At 50.2% G+C, this 13,888-nt stretch overlaps 5 protein-coding genes and 1 non-coding gene across 6 annotated transcripts; 1 reads left to right on the top strand and 5 right to left on the bottom strand.

The window, feature by feature from the left end:
• Window positions 1-648: 648 nt before the first annotated feature.
• On the top strand, window positions 649-4,958 carry NCU04516 (hypothetical protein). Its single transcript, XM_951834.2, has 3 exons — window positions 649-3,636; window positions 3,949-4,061; window positions 4,142-4,958. The coding sequence occupies exons 1-3, from the start codon at window positions 3,548-3,550 to the stop codon at window positions 4,420-4,422; spliced, it is 483 nt and encodes a 160-aa protein (XP_956927.1). The 5' UTR covers window positions 649-3,547; the 3' UTR covers window positions 4,423-4,958.
• NCU04515 (hypothetical protein) lies at window positions 1,004-1,703 on the bottom strand (the record flags this gene model as incomplete). Its single annotated transcript, XM_951833.1, has 2 exons — window positions 1,004-1,210; window positions 1,554-1,703. The coding sequence occupies 2 exons, from the start codon at window positions 1,701-1,703 to the stop codon at window positions 1,004-1,006; spliced, it is 357 nt and encodes a 118-aa protein (XP_956926.1).
• A 275-nt stretch (window positions 4,959-5,233) lies between the features above and the next one.
• Window positions 5,234-8,110, bottom strand: NCU11295 (hypothetical protein). The gene is made up of 2 exons (XM_001728482.2): window positions 7,426-8,110; window positions 5,234-7,113 (listed from the first exon to the last, which is right to left on the bottom strand). The coding sequence occupies exons 1-2, from the start codon at window positions 7,471-7,473 to the stop codon at window positions 5,605-5,607; spliced, it is 1,557 nt and encodes a 518-aa protein (XP_001728534.2). The 5' UTR covers window positions 7,474-8,110; the 3' UTR covers window positions 5,234-5,604.
• A 746-nt stretch (window positions 8,111-8,856) lies between these two features.
• On the bottom strand, window positions 8,857-9,653 carry NCU14096. Its single transcript, XR_897887.1, has 3 exons — window positions 9,504-9,653; window positions 9,070-9,431; window positions 8,857-9,000 (listed from the first exon to the last, which is right to left on the bottom strand). It is a non-coding gene; the product is annotated as a ncrg22 (non-coding RNA).
• Window positions 9,654-10,693: 1,040 nt separating this feature from the next.
• On the bottom strand, window positions 10,694-12,650 carry NCU04518 (hypothetical protein). Its single transcript, XM_951836.2, has 2 exons — window positions 11,699-12,650; window positions 10,694-11,619 (listed from the first exon to the last, which is right to left on the bottom strand). Exons 1-2 carry the CDS (start codon window positions 12,080-12,082, stop codon window positions 11,083-11,085), a joined length of 921 nt encoding a protein of 306 aa, XP_956929.1. The 5' UTR covers window positions 12,083-12,650; the 3' UTR covers window positions 10,694-11,082.
• Window positions 12,623-13,808, bottom strand: NCU04519 (microsomal signal peptidase 18 kDa subunit). Its single transcript, XM_951837.2, has 4 exons — window positions 13,540-13,808; window positions 13,237-13,451; window positions 13,060-13,161; window positions 12,623-12,993 (listed from the first exon to the last, which is right to left on the bottom strand). Exons 1-4 carry the CDS (start codon window positions 13,618-13,620, stop codon window positions 12,873-12,875), a joined length of 519 nt encoding a protein of 172 aa, XP_956930.1. The 5' UTR covers window positions 13,621-13,808; the 3' UTR covers window positions 12,623-12,872.
• Between the last annotated feature and the right edge of the window lie 80 nt (window positions 13,809-13,888).

Here is a 13,888-nt window from a genome sequence, read left to right as displayed (position 1 = left end):
CCTAGATAGCGGGGCGGTGGAGTGGTGAGGAGCATTGCCATTGGTGGTCATTGCCCATTGCCTCGATCTTGAACTTCCCCCCTAGTGTGCCGTTGCTTTTTAAAGCGAACCTGCGGCTTCGGACCACTTGGGATCTGATCCGCGATCCTGGGCTTGGTTGCTTTGTTTTCAGCTCCGAGAGGCAAGACGCTTAAGAGCGTCGAAAGACGAGTATGTACTAGATGCTCAAGTTTACCAGCGAGCAACAAAGACCCCTTTCATGAACTGACCACAGAGCAATAGAGCTGCTACTCGGTCGGCGTCCAGTTGCCACGTAACTAAAACAGGAAGAGCTCGTCAGAGAGAGACAGAGAAAAACCTTCAACGGATTATGTGGGACCGGACAGCCATGATGGTCCTGAAATTGGATCCAATTCCTAGCGCTCCACTTCTTCTCTTGTTTTCTCGAAATTCCAAAATCTCTTGGCCTGCGACCTCGCATCGGCAGCCTGACAACCTAGCCATTTTCCAAATTAGCAATTCTACCGTTACGGCCGGAGGTGGGAACTGGCTTTCAGGCAGCCCGCCCGGCGAGTCCGTTTACTAATGTGCCTGCATAGTCAGCCTAGAACTTTTTCGGATTATATGTTTAAGAGGCGTCGATGTGTTATTTCTAACAATGTCGACTCGATACCTATTGGCCTCTTCTGACAAAAACAGCGTAAAGACTTGTCCTCGACGCCGGATCCGATACGAAGTCACATGTCCCAATCTTGCAATGTCAGCTCATGGTTCCCCCCCCCCCCTCCCCCCGGGCGTGGAAATTATTCAAAGCGATGACGCCTCGTTTGACATCCTGGATGAACATCACCAGTCAACATTGTTAATGGGTAGCAGTCCAGGGGTGTGGCGTCTGCAAATGGGGCCGAGTCTGGCCTGCACCCAGTTTGTCATTCCCTTTGTTATTTACGCCAGGCGCAAGCAAACAGATATAAGATCACGGCACCCGTTGTATCGCACAATCTCACAGCATGGCTTTCCTCTCCACGGAAGTTGACACCAGCTGGCTAGCGGCCATGTACCCCAGGGTTTGCACGTATGGGTGACAGGCAAACGAGAGACCCACGACGGCGCCGAAGGCGAACAAACCGTAAACGGACCAGCGTCGACAATGGGACTTGTACGACGTGTTCGTTACCCGTGGGACAATAGGCCGCACGACGTCGATTGCCTAGATGACTGGATAGCATTCAACACTCAGTTCTGGATCGTTGGGCCGGACAGTCCTTCAGTGACTGTTTGATGACTACAATGGAGCGCCATGGATTCGAGGCGTTGCCTCGAGGACAAGGCCAGAATGCCACAGTGCAAACTTTGGAGGCCGATTGTTGATTTTCGGCGAGTGTGAACTACCCCAACTCAGACCGACAAATTCTTGTGGTGGTCATGCTGTGGACCGGTCAGCGCGTCCAAAACCCAGATGCACGATCTGGATCACCAGTTGGTATGGAACCAGTTACCCGGTAGCCGGTTGCTGATACAGCATACCAGTACGTCACTCATGAAGGCTTGACCCAGCTCATAAGCGCAATTCGCATTCTTGCTGTGCTCTCGATCAGACGACCGCCGTCAGTGGTGTCTCCGTGGGTGGGTGATATACAGATCAGGCAGAACTGGTAGGATGGAATGAGGGGGATAGGTTCCGATACCAGTTCGCGGTTCATGGTTGTCGTTTCCAGCAACGAGAACATACGCTCATCCGGGAACACGGCCAGAGGGATTCATGTCGCCGGTCTCATATGAGGTTGCAACTGGCAGTCACTGGAGTCGCTCGCATCGAACTTTTTACACAAAGCCAATGACAACCCTCCAATTTCACGTGATTGCGCGATCGAATCGATGACGTCCTCGGTGGACTACACTAGTGTCATGCATTGACATTACACCATGTACACTACACGTCGTCCGGATTGTGCACATCACTTGAGAACATGGCGCTGACATTGTGAAGTCTGGTAGAATGATAACGGGTAGTGTACAATGAGCATCGGATCCAGAGGAACGGAATTCGAAGACACGGACCAGAATCCAACGAGACCAACTCGAAGCTTGGAACGAACCAAGGGACAGATGCCAACCAACAATCGACATGCAAAATCTGGCTGAGAAGTGGAAGCTTGCCGCGAACGTGCCTTCCCAACACGTGCAGTAACGTCACGATCAACAGCCAAGTGGGCCTTGATCCAAGCGCCCTCTTCTTTGTACTCTTTCAACCACTCGGAAGGTCAGGTTTGGCAATGTCGACCCACATCCAAAGTTGCGCAGGACGTGCTGCTGGTGATGCACAAGCCAGAGAAAGTTCAGAGCGTTGGCTCGAGCAGCTCCCCCTCTTGGCACTGCGAGACTGCATGCAGCTTCCTGCAACGCGTGCAGCGCCCCCCCCCCCCAACACCTCACGCAGGCGGAGCAACCCCCGTCTTTTCGTTTCTCCATTGTACACTATGGAAGCGTCCAGCACCGCCTATCAACCGGGGCGTTCTACCGCCCAACTACCTCGAGGTGATGGCGGGACAATAGAGCTTTTCCCTTCCAACAATCTTTTCGGATCACCGCTCCTCTCTTTTTGAGGTTATCTGACATTACATACTACGATGGTCCGCCACCAGCTTTTCACCCCGTCGTTGGTGATGTTATTGTTGTTGTTGTTGTTGATGCTGGTGTCTTATGGGGCCTCAATTCCTCAGCTGGGAAAGAAGAGCCTTTCACCTCAACTACAAAGCTGGCTGGCAGGTGTATATGGCTGTTATGCATCATGGAAATCTGGTTCCTAGTAAAAGGTCTCCAGTAAACCGGGAAAAAAGAAGTGGAAGCTCAAAACTCTCCTTCCCTTGCCTACAGTATCCGCCCTCTCAAGAGTCTCACCAAGTCTCACCTTCTCTTGTTCTCGCAACTGCCAGCAGCATCCTCTCTCGTTCCATGTCGCCCAAAGAAAAAGCTTTCGAGGTTCTCCGCACGCGTTCCCCTTTTCCCTTCTTCCCGCTGTCTCTAGCGCTGCCTGTACTTTGCATCTAACACTACTGGGCAGATGTACCGTCATAGTAGCGTAGCTAAGAGGCAGGTACTTGCTAAGCCATAATCCCCAGGTTCAGAGACCAGTTGGCTACCAGGGGTACGTAATAAGGTACAGTACGTAGCTCTCGTGGGCTGGCCGCGGCCGGTGTTAGTGTAGTTGGAGGCTTGGAGCTTCCCCCAGTTCCCCAGTCAGAGTTCCCCCAACTGGGTGGGTGTCTCTGCTTACCCTAGGCTCTTTACACTTCCACTTTTCTCTCTCTCTCTCTCTCTCTCTCTCTCTCTTCGGACGCTTTTTGCTTTGCCGCCCACCACCACCCACCACCCCCAGCCTTCTTTCCCCCAGATCTTTTTTTCCTCTCTCTCTCCCTCCGTTTTTCCTCTTTCTTCTCTCTTTTCTCCATTTCCGCTACTTTTCACACGCGTTTTTACCGCCTCGGTCGCGATTTGGCGAGTCTCTCCGATATCGCGTTACCTACTTAATTCAACAAGTTTCACAATGTCTGCCACCCGCAAGAGAAAGGCTGAAGAGGAGCCCGAAGAGCTCGTTTCCCTCCCTGAGGATTCGGACGGTGAGGAGGAAGAGGAGTAAGTACTACCCGCTGTTTCCACCTCTCTAGCTTCATCTGTTCTTTGTTTCTTCGTCATCGTTTTGCGATGTGCCTCGGCAACAAGAACACGCGTTGGTGAGCTTTGCTGCCTTTGCGCATTGCGGCGCCAATGCTTTTCTGTGTTGCTAGCTGAATCGCCAATCGTATATTGGTGTGGATTGTGATCACCCGACACTTCAAGAGGCGGCGCCATCACTTTCAGTGGGTAAACAAAGACAGGCAAAAGACATGCATATGAATATCCCTTTCATCATCCAAGCTAAGATAGCTAACAATTGGCCTCCCACAGGTATGTCTCCACTGGCGATGAGGAAGAGGATGTCGATGACGACGAAGAAGATGAGGAGTACGACGGCGAGGAAGGAGGCGAAGATGAAGAGGAAGAGGAAGAGGAGACCACAGGTAAGCCGACTGCAGCCCTGCCCACTTTGCCCCTGCTAGCTAGTCTTGGAACGATATAACTGACAAAACTGACTTTCCAGACAAAGCCCCTCCCAAGAAGAAGCTAAAGACGGCAGCTGCCGAAGACGAGGAGGAAGAGGAACAAGACGAGGAGGAGGAGGAGGAGGGTGACGAAGAGGATGAGGACGAGGAGGAGATTCCCGAAGAAGAGGAAGAAGAAGATGATGATGCCGAGGCCGAGGCCGAAGAGGGCAGCCCCAAGAAGGCACAGCGTTCGGCCTCCAAGGCCGTGGACGAGGATGATGACGAGGAGGAGGCTGATGCCGCCAAGGCTGCTGCTGGTGGTGATGATGAGGAGTAAGGGGGCTCATTGCCTCCCTCTCCTCTTAGTTTCACGGCCACGGCCTTCTTTGGCCTTTCCTGTTTCCTTCAACCTCATTGTCATTGCTTGAGATACTTGGCTTGGGAGTCATCTTGGATCTGGTGTTTTTTGGGATATGGATTTGATAGGCGACTGCTTAGAGATGATGAAAAACATGAATAATGATGGCTTCAGGGTTTGGTTGATCGATGAACGTGAAGTGCATATCAATCGCGAGAAGATAAATAACTGAAGATACTCCTGGGGCCAAGTTATGTAGTGCGACATCAATACATCTCAAGCATGACATCTACTCAAAGGATTATCTATACCTTGCTCAATTCGGACCCGCTCCATGCGTTCGTTGACTGGATCTGTCGTCACATTAAACATTTCCAGGAACAAGAACCCAATTCTTTTAGTGTCCAATCATTCAATAGGTAGCTGAACCGAACAGGCACCTTGGACCGATCCCGATCCCGGTCCCCCACATCCGTAAGGTGCCGAACGAATAAATGGAGTGCATGACACTCGACACACTCATTCTGATTGACCACTGGAGCGTTTTGATTCGTCTTTGTATGCGCATATGAAATCGGGGGCATTGAAGGGCAGTCCTTCGGTCCGGGGTGCAAATGTTAGAGGTTACAAGATGGATTGCAATAGTGGGAGATACGTATACTTGCTTGGTCCGTTGTGAGTCTCGCAAGCTGAGGCGTGTAGGTTGAAGTTCGTTTTTTTTCTTCTGATTCGCTTCAATGTCCTACGTACACTACAAGAAGAAGTCTTGGAAAAAGTCAAATCAAAACAAGGCACTCGTTTTTTTTTTTATCTAGAAGCTGGATATGGCTAATGATGTATTTCTTTTAACTCACATAAGGTGCAGGACCGTCGGTTAATGTGTTATGTACCACTGGACTAGCCATGCCCTCCTTCCCTTTTACTCTTTTCCTTTTGTTTATAAGTCGGTTATCGTCGGACAATGCTGTCTTCCTAATTATTTTCTTTTCTGTTACGACAAACCCTGTGTCCTGATTTACATAATCCTCGTATATTTCGTGTTCCAAACGCTCTTAGTGTCGTGACTTACCATGCGTGTATCATACCCGGCGCGAACAATGTTCAGTGAGTTTTCCCTTTTGTTTTTCTTCTCGCCTTTGGTCACCATTTCCCAACCCAGCATCAATGACCTTCCCTATTCGCATTCCCATACTCATCCCAGATCTTCCTTAACTGCTTCCTCTCCGCCGCCAGTCGCTTGTGCTCGTTCTCCAATGTCTGAATGTACATTCTTGCGCGGTCAAGAACCTCAGACTTGCTCACTCGGCGTTCCTTGTCCGGATTTTCCAGTTCAACCATATTGTTAAGTCTTCCCAGTGGCTGCATCTGCTCTGTGGTTTCGGACTCGAACCCTTGCTCACCGGGAAGGGCCACCGAGGGAGGGAGGACGTCCAAAAGCGCTTCGAAGTGGGCGTTGAGTCGGTTACGGTACTTTTGTTCTACCTTGTTGTGCTTGACGCGGGCGATTTCCTGCCGGGGACTCGCTGTATGTGCTGTGTCGAGGTCCAAGTCATGTCCAGTGACCGAATAGCTCCTGTTGCTGTTATTGTCATAGTCCAACACCATGTCCGTGTCACCGTCACAGGTCCCGGCTTCCCATGCTTGCTCCGCACATGAGGCTCTTCTACTCGTTATCTTTTTCAAGCCGACCCCCTTGTGTGATTGTTGAACTGGTTGTTGTTGTTGCTGTTGTTGTTGTTGTTGCTGCTTCCTTTTCTTGTTGCTCTTGTTGTCTTGCGTTCGCCCCTTTTCTTTGCCTTTTGGGTTCATCAAACTTCCAGCAACATCTTCCTGCACCCATAACAGCGAGGACGGGCGGCTAGCCGTTAAGCTTCGATTGACAGCAGCTGAGAGTTTCATACCGGCTGACGACGGGCTATGTGCTGATTCTGCGTCTTCAAGCTTGCTGCTAACCAAATGTACGTCCTCTGTCTGTGCCAGTCGGTGTCGCCGTCTCTTTCTAAGCTTCTCCTTTTTCTTCGCAGCACCTAATTCCCCTGTTAATGATGCCTGGCTTCGCCGATATGCGTTTGTATAGGTAGTGGTCATGTTATGATCGATGTATTTTTCTTCCTCATTGTGATCTCCACCTAATACAGGCTTCAATATGTCGGGTAGCGATTGCAAAGATAGTCCGGCAGTGGTCAGGCTTTCGTACTGCATTTCGTCGGCCACGTAGGGGGGCCATGCAGTGTGCGTTTGATTGTAAGTCGGCCATGTATCAGAAGGGAACGAACTGGTGTTAACGACATCTGCTGGAAAAGCCGTAACAGGGGAGGCGGGAGAGCTCAGCAGATAAGCCGAGTGAGGTGTAATCGGTATCGAGCCGGACACAGTGAGTGCTGAGGTGGACAGTGTCAGCCCTACGGAGCTAGTTCCATCCGAGAAGCTGCTTGAGCGGAGACAGTGTGGTATATGATGATCCGCATATACGCCATGACTTCTAGACGGGGTATGTTGTTTTGGCGCACAGTTGGTTCTTGAATTCGCGTAGTTGTCTGTTTGCAATTGTAGAGTAACCGCGGGGGTTGAGAAGTCAGAATGAGCAAGTTGTGGATAGTCTAAGCAAGCATAGCCGGAGATGTACGGGTCATGAGGGTGATGGCATGGTATGCTCGGATGGATCGATGGCTGTCATACTGTCAGTTGAGATACTTCAAAGGTTACCAGAAACTAAAGTGTGAACTGCTGGCAGTGGTCCGATTCTTGGCTAAGTAACAGCGGGTAGATTCTGGGCGCGATGGCAGATCATATCTGAGTATCCCGGCAATATCAGGCCATGATTTCGGAAAACATGCCACTCTGAGCCACGGTTATCACATTTCTCCGGCGATAAGCTTTGGACAGACATGGACAAGCAGATCCCCCGTGGTACAGGGCCGTGTTTGGGTATAACTCGCGGGAAAGGAGCACGAACAAAGAAACCGTGCGACTGATACTTACTTGTATATCATCATAGGAAGGTCGAGGATTACTGTCCAAGTGTTGCATTGTTTAGCGGATGAGTATCTTGCTATTACCCCAAACATGGGAGTTCAGAGATGCCAGGATCAAGGCAAGACACTCTCTGGCGCTGGCGATCATGTTCTCTGATACTTATAGCTCCAGAACTCTGTTCTGTTTCACAACGAGAAGGGGCCATAATATTGACTGCCGGTTTTCTGCAGAGGTGTTTGCAAGGATAGTGCGTTTTCTGATTTGGAGGTACTAGAGGCAACTACGTTGCAAGTTTGCCGACGGAACGAGACGCCATCTCAAGATTGGGACACCTGACGAGGCTACCGTGAAGAATGGGAGAGTCACTGTGCCATTGTGCCCAAACAGAAACAGGACGAGAATAGCCCATCCCGGAAATTCGGGAAAACCATTCGGAAAAGAGCGTATGCGTGGGTTTCCGTCTCAATAACTGAATATCGGTAGACAGGGGGCGGCTATGCCCGGCTCCGCGCTTGTTGGCTGCTCAAGTCTCCTGTATGCGGTCGGTTCGACATGCGTGATGGGTTTGAGGTTGTCGTTTCGATGATCCTTTGATCATTCGTCGTTCTCGTTGAGCCTAAGACACGATCCTTTCTTTACAGCCGCACATTCATCGATCGTGAGTTCCCGAAGTCTCTGTATCCAATGATGCGTCTTGAAGCCATCAAAAATCTCCTCCATTGCTAATTCCCCGTTAGCCCTAGCACTACATACTTAGATGCGGGATTCTAAAAAAGGGTCTCCCATTCACCCGGGTACCGGTGCCCTCCGACCTAGTGCGCGGTGGAGGAGTTACATTGCTTCCGAACCTACCTGGCAGTGTTTTTTTTTTTTCCGTGGTCTTTGCTACTTTGTTCTTGAACATTGAACTGTCATTGGCCTGCCGAATGAAGACTTCGGGACATGTCATTCGATTTCGCCTTCAGAGTCACACCATACGGTAAGAGCCGCGGCGGACATCGGCGAGTGTGGCGTAGAGTGTTGGCCTGGAAAAGCCTAGTTGCAAATCATATAGCTTCAAGGCTATTGGGGGCCAGGCACAACATCTTCAGTCCCTGAAGATCAGGGAAGGACGAACATTGGCTGGAATAAAGTCCGCATGTGTTGAAAAGCCACTTTGGCTCGTTTTCGGTGCCCACTACCACGGTCGTAGACTGATATGCGTCATGTCATCGAGATCCAACGTTGTCTGTAGGGTCGACGTGTTTGCGAAAACAAATCGATATCTAGTTTTCTGTTCTTTTCGGTGATATTTCTCTCAGACCCTGGCGTGTTGGATACCATGTCTCCATACATGTTGATATGGGTCGGTCTAAGTTCGCACAATCAAATTGATACAGTTGCCGTCTCTCTCTCAGTATCAGATAAAGACACTACAGTCCTCAAACCTTGACCTTGCGTTAGTCCTCCAATCGTTTCTGCATTGGGCTAACAACGGCGATACATGTCGAGTGAAGCAACAGACACATGGCAGACTTGTCAGTGCCACATAGCACAGCATGAACACATACTAGTAAAGCTAAAGAGTGGCCGTCGGTAGCTCTTGATTGTTTTGAGATTTAGCTTGTGAATCAAAAAAAGTGGTCTAACGGCGTGACTGTCGGTACTAACCATGTTCCAAATGTTGGACATCTTTCTTTCCTGTCTCTTCGTTACCATAGAACAATGTTGGATAAGGCAGCTCCAGAAATGATGAGCCCGTGGTCGAGAGGGGTCGGGACGGAAGAGTGTCCCTTGCGTTTTCCGGTGCAATGTCTCCGGAGGGATGCTATTGTGTGTGGTAAATGCGGCTGGCTTGTGACTTGTGATGCATGCAGCGGTTGAAACGCATCGTTGATACGCTTCTCCCAGGGGGAAAATGCCGTCCAGACAAGAGCTGACGAACTACTACTGCAGCTCAGGAGACAAACAAGTGGCTAGGGAAGTAGTCGAGACCTGTTATAGATCGAGATGCCCGTTGGATGGTCGGGTGGCTGCATTAAGTTTTGGACTTCTATTAGCAAGGCCCGAAGTTTATGCGCGGGATGAAAATTCGGATGCTGTACACTGGTAGGTTCTTCCTTCCGCCACGCCGACTGCCAATCTCAGTGGGATTTCTGTGATCGCGCTCCAAGGTTCGACAGTGTGCGAATACAGAAAGAATCCGTTGCGGATGCTGCAGCTTGACCATTTGGGATAGAAGGCGGTGTCAAGAAGGCGTAAAATGACCACTAAAAGTTGGAAACTAGGAAATCCGGGCGTGAAGTGGAAAGGGAAGAGAAATGTGGCTCTCAAACTTGTAATTTGAAGTTGAATTCTAGGCCCAGAGGCGCACTGCCGCGGAGTGTTGAGGATGGAAAACAAAGGCAGGCGCTCACTTTGTTAGTCCTTCAGTTGATACATATCGTTCCTTCCAAGTCATGGTCTTGCCTTTAGGAAGTGGTGCGGTGGTAAGAAAGTCTTGACAGAAAGCAGGAGTAGTGGGGAGGGGGTTTGGGCAGGTGTGGCCCCAGAATGAAAAGGGACTACCCGTGCTTTCTACTTTAGTGTTCATCATCATTAAGTCATTCTGTCCCCCTCTCGCACAAATCGATAAAAGGAGATCCTATCAAGGATACCCATCCCGTCAAGTCACTTGTTCACATCCAACATATCATTCACAGCCAGTTCAGATACCCCAAAGTTCTGCACTCAACGAGCCTAAGCAACAGATGAACCAGTATCCCAAGTCTCCTGGACAGTCCTCCAATGCTGCGATTGTACTACGTTCCTGCCACATCGAAATCTCTGTGTCCAGAACGGGCCAACCGTCATCCCGCCTCTTTCCTCTTCAAACTAGGTAGCCTTTGCTTTACCCCCAGCACTCCTTCCTCACCTAAGACAGCTTGTAAGTGTCAATAGCCTCATCAACGCTCCTCAAAAGGGACACAGTCAAGCTCTTGGCAAAGTTCTGGAACCGCTCCGGGATCTTAGACACAATAACCTCGCTCATCTCCTCAAACGCCTTCTTCTCAAGCTTGGGGGTAAACAGGGTAGTTGGGCTCAATAGCAATTTAGGGATCTGACTTAAACGTATGTGTCGGAAGGCTCAACTGGAGATATAGCTTGGGTCCAAGAGTTACGAATCATAGGCCACAGCACCGCGGCATCCACCAGTGAACAATGCGAATACGAGTCGTGCCTTGAGAATGGGCACGTATGAACCACGTTGGCCTTGACGAAAGCTAAGGGCCGCAAACAACCCATGTTGTGTGTTGTGAAAGGCAACATTACTGCATTAGTTTATTTGTGTTGTAAAACATCATCCCATCCCCCAAGTGCTTCGTGACCCATAATGGTAGGCCACAGATTTCCGTTTCAATAAGGACCTCGATGTCCATCCGACGCGCCCCAGCGTCTTTTGAGCGATACTGTGCCGTCTTGAATGTATCCAGACAATGAATATTTCATCACCCTGGAAGTCATTCGTATTATGAGAGGTAAGATATGCCCTCACTCAAGCGTCTCCTTGAGCTTTTCGAACCGTCTATCAGCTCACTGAATATTGGCTAGACCACTTGGGAGCGTCAGCCGCGTCGTGAACACAATGGTGTATTAAACCTCAGTTCAAGTCATCAAGTGGGGGCGTAGAGGTAGACAAGTGTCTCATGAAGTTGACGCTTGATAGCCCTGTAGAGGCACACCAGGTTGCTGTTGAGAGCCCTGTGGGACTGCTGAAGGTTGTTGCGCAACAGGGGCGTAATAACCGCCATACATCGTGTTTTGCTGGTCAGGAATCGAATGTTGTCCAGCTACCATATTGTAAGGTATTTGACCCATCTGCATTGGTACGGGTACCGGAACTCGGACATAGGTGATTCTTCGGGACTTGTTTGTCGCATTGACGGTATGTGTTTCAACACAGGCTCGAACGAAGAGGAAGAAGTGGATGATCCAAAGAATGCTAGAGAACGCAAGCAGGGTTCGCACGAGACCCGTTAGGAGGTTGGGTATGACAGGTTCATCGTAGTAGTCTCTCTTGAATTCGTAGACGAAGACGCCACCAATGCTGACCCCCAAGGAAGCCACAAGGACAATGATCAGTTGAACACCGACATGAGCTCCGGGATGAATGCCTCGACGTCCTTTGGAGGCATACAATACTAGGAACTCAGCCACGGTCCATATAATTGCCAGTCCGGCCTGAAGAGCATTAGTTATCATATGGCCAAGTAGAAAGATACGATGTCGAATGAGTATAGTTAATAAGGGTAGGACATACTGCCGAGGCATCAATGGCAAAAACGGGGTCTATTTCCCACCAGCGGTAATCCTCCGATTGCTCACCATAGACGCCCAGTGCCAGGCCAATTCCAAAAATGACGGCAGAGCACACAAGAGATGCGGTTTGGAAAGCCAGTTTCACAACGTGCCATTTCTTGCTGTAGGCAATTTCCGAACCAGGAATCCGCAGAGGCAAAGGTTGATATGTGCCAGTGCCATATCCGAACGGCACAGGCGCCTGTTGCTGCTGGAAAACCGCACCATTCTTGTCCTGGGTGACTGAATGAGGCAGGAGTGGTGCTCCTTGCATGGCTGTGCTTCCATCATTACCGGTTCGTTCCTGTGCAACATGCGTGCTGCTGGACGGTCCGGCTGCGGTCATTTTGTTCGTTTGTTTGACCAAGTTTGGGGCAACGTTATCGAGATATTAGTAGTGATTCAGTGGACCGGTGATTAAGCGCGAAAAGAGCGATCGGCGTGACGACGATCCGGATGATGTTGGCGACAGAAGTTTGATAATTGAACGAAAGAGTGTGCGCAGAGTACACAGCAAGTCGTGAAAACAACGAGCGACAGTCGACAAACCGACGGTGGCATGCCAAAGAAAGCAAAAGGGAGGAATGAGATTTTCTAGATTGCAGTGCAAAGGGCTAGACGCTGGCTCCCATTGACTTTGGCGTACCTTGAGGTCTCTTTTACGACCCTATCGCATAAGGGTTTAGCGGCGTCTTGGCGTCGGGATGGCGAATCAGGCGGCGTGGCTGCCTAGAGGTCGGCTCATTGCCGGCATTGTTGGTCCTTCGCTACGGCAGCTCAGGGCAGGCACTTGGCTCGAGTCCCGGCCCTACCTAAGGTAACTCTCTCGACAGACAAAGAGTTCCCGTCTACCTAGCATGGAATGGCAATCGATGATAGAGGAAAGCGGACCATAAAGAGATAGATAGGTACCTAGGTACATCGGTAGCGGGTCAATATGGCATCATAAGCCATTTATTTAACTTTGACCAGGTGTTTACTCACCTCTTTCCATTTATCTTCTTCACCTTGAGACTTCCAACGCTTATCGATGGTGACAAGTACATGTAAAAGTCACAAGTCCGAATAATCAGGCGGAAAACAAAGGTGGCATCGATCGCTGTTCGAGAAGGGAATTATGCTATAATCAAACGTGGCTATTCACGCTGCAAAACCACCACCAAACCCATCAGTCCGAGCATGACAGTCTTGAGCCATGGGTGCTCGGATAAAAGAATGGTGACATAGCCAACAAAAGGAATGTAGGCGAAAACGCTCCTGTTGAAGACCATGTTAGCGGAATAATCGAAACGTCCTGGTACAGGCGAAAACCAATCATCATACCCGATAATGTCGTTTCTAACCAGGTAATCCTGTCCACTTGCGTAGAGCTCTGTGTCGTCCGAGACGTTGTTATCTCCCTTTGTGAGCAGTTTCGCTTCAGGTCTTCGAGGTAGGCAGTCCTATGGTCAGCTGTATGTCCGGGACAGCGCAAGGGGTGTAGCAGATGGAAAAACGAACCCCTTTCCAAATTTCCTGACTATCCTGTGCACGATGGGGATATCCTTGCCCTTCACATTGTACACAACAATCTCCCCAACGCTGGTTTCGGCCAACACATTGCGGTTCCACAAGAATAAGAGGTCGCCGCGCTGAAAGGCCGGCTCCATGCTACCGGACAGGACGACGACAATCGGGGACGGGGAATCTGTGATAACCGAAATACCTTTCCACATCTGCGACACGGAAGCTGGTTAGCACGCCATTGATGAAGCTATTCAAAGGCAAGTCACATAGCGGAGGGGATTCTGGACAGGAACACACCATGAATGCAGTTGACAGGATCAGGCCAAAGTTCATGAGCTGGACGGCAGCTTGCCGCGGGTTTGCGAGGCCTGACAACATGGCGACGGCGGAGGAGCAGAAGCGATCGATGTCTGTTGTTGTGTAAATTGACGTGGCGCCGCAAGGTTCCTGCGCAAGTTCGGAGTACCTAGCTGCTTCCTTGAATGGGTCGGATCGGTGTTGTTGACTTTTGCTACATGTACTGGCGCCGTTGTAGTTGACAATTCAAGTTGACATCAGAGCCAGGCACAGCGGGAGCGGACACGGTGACAAGAAAGCCGCAAAATGGCCGCTTCTCATTGGTGGTTGTGGAGAGAAAAGACCCACT

This window comes from Neurospora crassa, linkage group IV (assembly GCF_000182925.2).
Source record: "Neurospora crassa OR74A linkage group IV, whole genome shotgun sequence".
Lineage (NCBI taxonomy): Eukaryota > Fungi > Ascomycota > Sordariomycetes > Sordariales > Sordariaceae > Neurospora > Neurospora crassa.
The sequence above is the reverse complement of the archived record's forward strand: the minus strand, read 5'-3'. Positions and strand labels throughout refer to the sequence as shown.